A 2,508-nucleotide genomic window follows, 5' to 3' on the forward strand; every position below is an offset into this window, starting at 1 on the left:
GGGGGGGGCACGAGGGACAGGGGGAGACACAGGGGGACGGAGGGGACAATGGAAGAATAAGAGGGATGGGAAGGGACATGGGGGGACAGGAGGGGACAAGAGGGACATGGGGGGTCATGGGGGGACAAGAGGGACGGGGGGGACACGAGGGACATGGGGGGACACCAGGTGGGAGACACGATGGGTGGGGGGACACGAGGGGACAGGCGGGGTGGGGACCCGTGTCAGGGCCAGCAGGACACGGTGACCGGAGACACACCGCGGGGGGAGGAGGGGCTCCCGTGCTCATTAACACACCTGGGGGGGTTAATTAACCCCACACGGCTGCTGATTAACGGGGGGATCGCGTGGATGGGTGACGGGGTGGGCGGGGGTCCCTCTGCCCCTATAAGTGCCCGGTGGGTGGGAGGGTGTTGGTGTCTGTGGGGGCTTCACTCAGGCCAAGAATTCACTGGAGTATTTTTTTTTGGGGTGAGTGTCGCGGTGCAGTTTTGGGGAGGGGCTGCCGGGGGAGCAGAAGGGGGTGGGGAGGGGTCTTGCTGGGGGTCCCCACAGTGCTCTGTGTGTTCCCCCCCCAGGCCGAGACACCCCAGAGCCATGTCCCTCACCGAGAGCACCGACAGCACCTCGGAGAAACCCGTGTCCCTCATTTGGGGTAAGCACCGGGACCCCCCCCACCCCCCGTGGGGTTTGGGGCTGCCCTTGGGGTGCCCCCCTCTCACCCTGTGCCCCCCACCCCATGTCTGGGACCCCCGAGGGGTTTGGGGCTGCCCTAGGGTGCCCCACTCTCGCCCTGTGCCTCCACCCCATGGCTTTTCCCTCCCTCTGTGCCCGCAGGGTGTGAGCTGAGCAAGCAGAAGGACTCCTACACCTTCCAGATGCCCGAGGGCTGGCACTGCGAGCAGCAGCTGGCCCTGCGCACGGTGGGTGACCCCAAAAACACCCCGGGGGTGTCTGGCTGCTGTGGGAGGACCGTGAGGGGTCATGGGGGGGGAATTTGTTCTCCTTGCTGCCTGCAGGGGATGGCCCGGGATGGTGGTGGAGGTTGTGATGGTGGCTTGTCTGCACCCACGTGCCCCTTGGCCACCCCAAATCCTGGGCGAGGGGTGTCTGGGGGTCCTGGAGGGGTTACTAGGGGGTTGTTCTTCTCTCTGTTGGGGGATGAGATGACCTGGGATGAATTCCCTGTGGTGGAGACTGTGCCAGTTGAGGAGGGGGCTGCTTTCACCCCGGTGCCCCTCAAATTCATGGGGGTCCTGGGTGAGTGGTACCTGCACGCCACGAGGGTCCTGGGGGAGGCATTTTTCTTCTCACCCTGCTCCAGATCTGCCTGGGGGAGTCGGCCCGGGATGAATTCCACGTGGTGGAGGTGGTGGCAGAGGAGGGGGACGCCCGGACCCCGGTGCCCCTCGCCACGCTGAAGCCATCAGTGCTGCCCATGGTGAGTTGCCCCGGGGGAAGGGGCTGCTGCTGGCCCTGAAGAGGGGGCTACTGGCCCGAGGGGCTGCCAGGGGAGCTGCCACCCCCCTGTTTTGCAGGCCACGCTGGCGGGAGTGGAGCTGACCCCCCCTGTCACCTTCCGCCTGAGAGCCGGCTCGGGGCCCGTCTACATCAGCGGGCAGCACATCTCCAGTGAGTCTGGGGATCCCTCCCCTGCCCTGGGGTCTCCCCCTGCCCTGGGACCCCCCTCCCCGGGTGTGGGGGCTCAACCAGGCTCTCCCGCAGTGATGAGCTCAGATGAGGAGGAGGAAGAAGAGGAGGAGGAGGAGGAAGAAGAGGAATCCCCTCAGAAGCCCCCCAAGGGCCAAACCGCCCGGAAAGGCGGCGCTGCCAAGGTCAGCACCCCCTCGGGTGGGGGGGTGAGGGGTGCAGAGGGGTCCCTGTGCCATGGGGAAGGGGGGGCAGGGACCCCGAGCCCCTCTCTGTTGAGGGGATGAGCTGTGACCTTCATCCCTCGGGGAGGAAGAATCCCAGGCTCTGCAGCGAGTCTCATCCTGCATCTCCCTCTCTCTCTCTCTCTCTCTCCTAGAGGAGAAAGCTGGAAAAGGAGGATGAGCCGTGAGTATGATGGAGGGGGGAAAAGCCTGGAGCAGGGGCTGCCCACCCTGCTGGGACCCCGATCCCAACCCTCCCCTTCTCTCCCGAGCAGGAACAACGCTGTCCCTGAGGATCCCCTTCCCGGCAAGGTAGGGAAGGGTGGGGTGTCCTTCTGCATCCCCCCCTCACTCTGGGGGTCAACACGAGGGCCTGGGGAAGGTTCCCTGTGATGGGAACCCAAAAAGGGGGGACAAGGCAGGGCTGGGGGCTCCCTGGGCCGGGGGGGATCCCCTGCTCAACCTTGTCCCGATCCCTGCAGGGCCGTGGAGCCGGGAGGGGCAGGAAAGCAGCGCCGAAGAAATGATGGGATGTGTGGCAGGTATGGAAAGGGGTGTGGGGGATGATGTCCAGGTTTGAGGGGGCCCCTAGCTCGTGGCTGAGTGGGGCTGGGGAGGATCCATCCCCCAAAAG

At 65.8% G+C, this 2,508-nt stretch overlaps 1 protein-coding gene across 2 annotated transcripts; it reads left to right on the plus strand.

Moving 5' to 3' along the window:
- The first annotated feature begins 212 nt into the window (after nucleotides 1-212).
- Nucleotides 213-2,418, plus strand: LOC113980070 (nucleoplasmin-like). Of its 2 annotated transcripts, none has more exons than XM_027707330.1 (9): nucleotides 213-243; nucleotides 579-655; nucleotides 838-923; nucleotides 1,325-1,441; nucleotides 1,539-1,632; nucleotides 1,726-1,835; nucleotides 2,030-2,058; nucleotides 2,147-2,186; nucleotides 2,357-2,418. In XM_027707330.1, exons 2-9 carry the CDS (start codon nucleotides 598-600, stop codon nucleotides 2,399-2,401), a joined length of 579 nt encoding a protein of 192 aa, XP_027563131.1. In that variant the 5' UTR covers nucleotides 213-243; nucleotides 579-597; the 3' UTR covers nucleotides 2,402-2,418. The 2 variants fall into 2 exon arrangements, with proteins under 2 accessions (XP_027563131.1, XP_027563132.1); XM_027707331.1 differs by having other exon boundaries at nucleotides 2,150-2,186.
- Nucleotides 2,419-2,508: the final 90 nt, after the last annotated feature.

This window comes from Neopelma chrysocephalum, unplaced genomic scaffold (genome assembly GCF_003984885.1).
Source record: "Neopelma chrysocephalum unplaced genomic scaffold, ASM398488v2 Primary Assembly neopelma1_92096, whole genome shotgun sequence".
NCBI lineage: Eukaryota > Metazoa > Chordata > Aves > Passeriformes > Pipridae > Neopelma > Neopelma chrysocephalum.

Coding starts and splice junctions, on each gene's coding strand:
- LOC113980070 (XM_027707330.1), top strand. CDS start 598: ATGTCCCTCACCGAGAGCACCGACAGCACCTCGGAGAAACCCGTGTCC. Junction 656..837: donor ACCCGTGTCCCTCATTTGGG/GTAAGCACCGGG, acceptor CTGTGCCCGCAG/GGTGTGAGCTGAGCAAGCAG. Junction 1,633..1,725: donor CAGCGGGCAGCACATCTCCA/GTGAGTCTGGGG, acceptor GCTCTCCCGCAG/TGATGAGCTCAGATGAGGAG.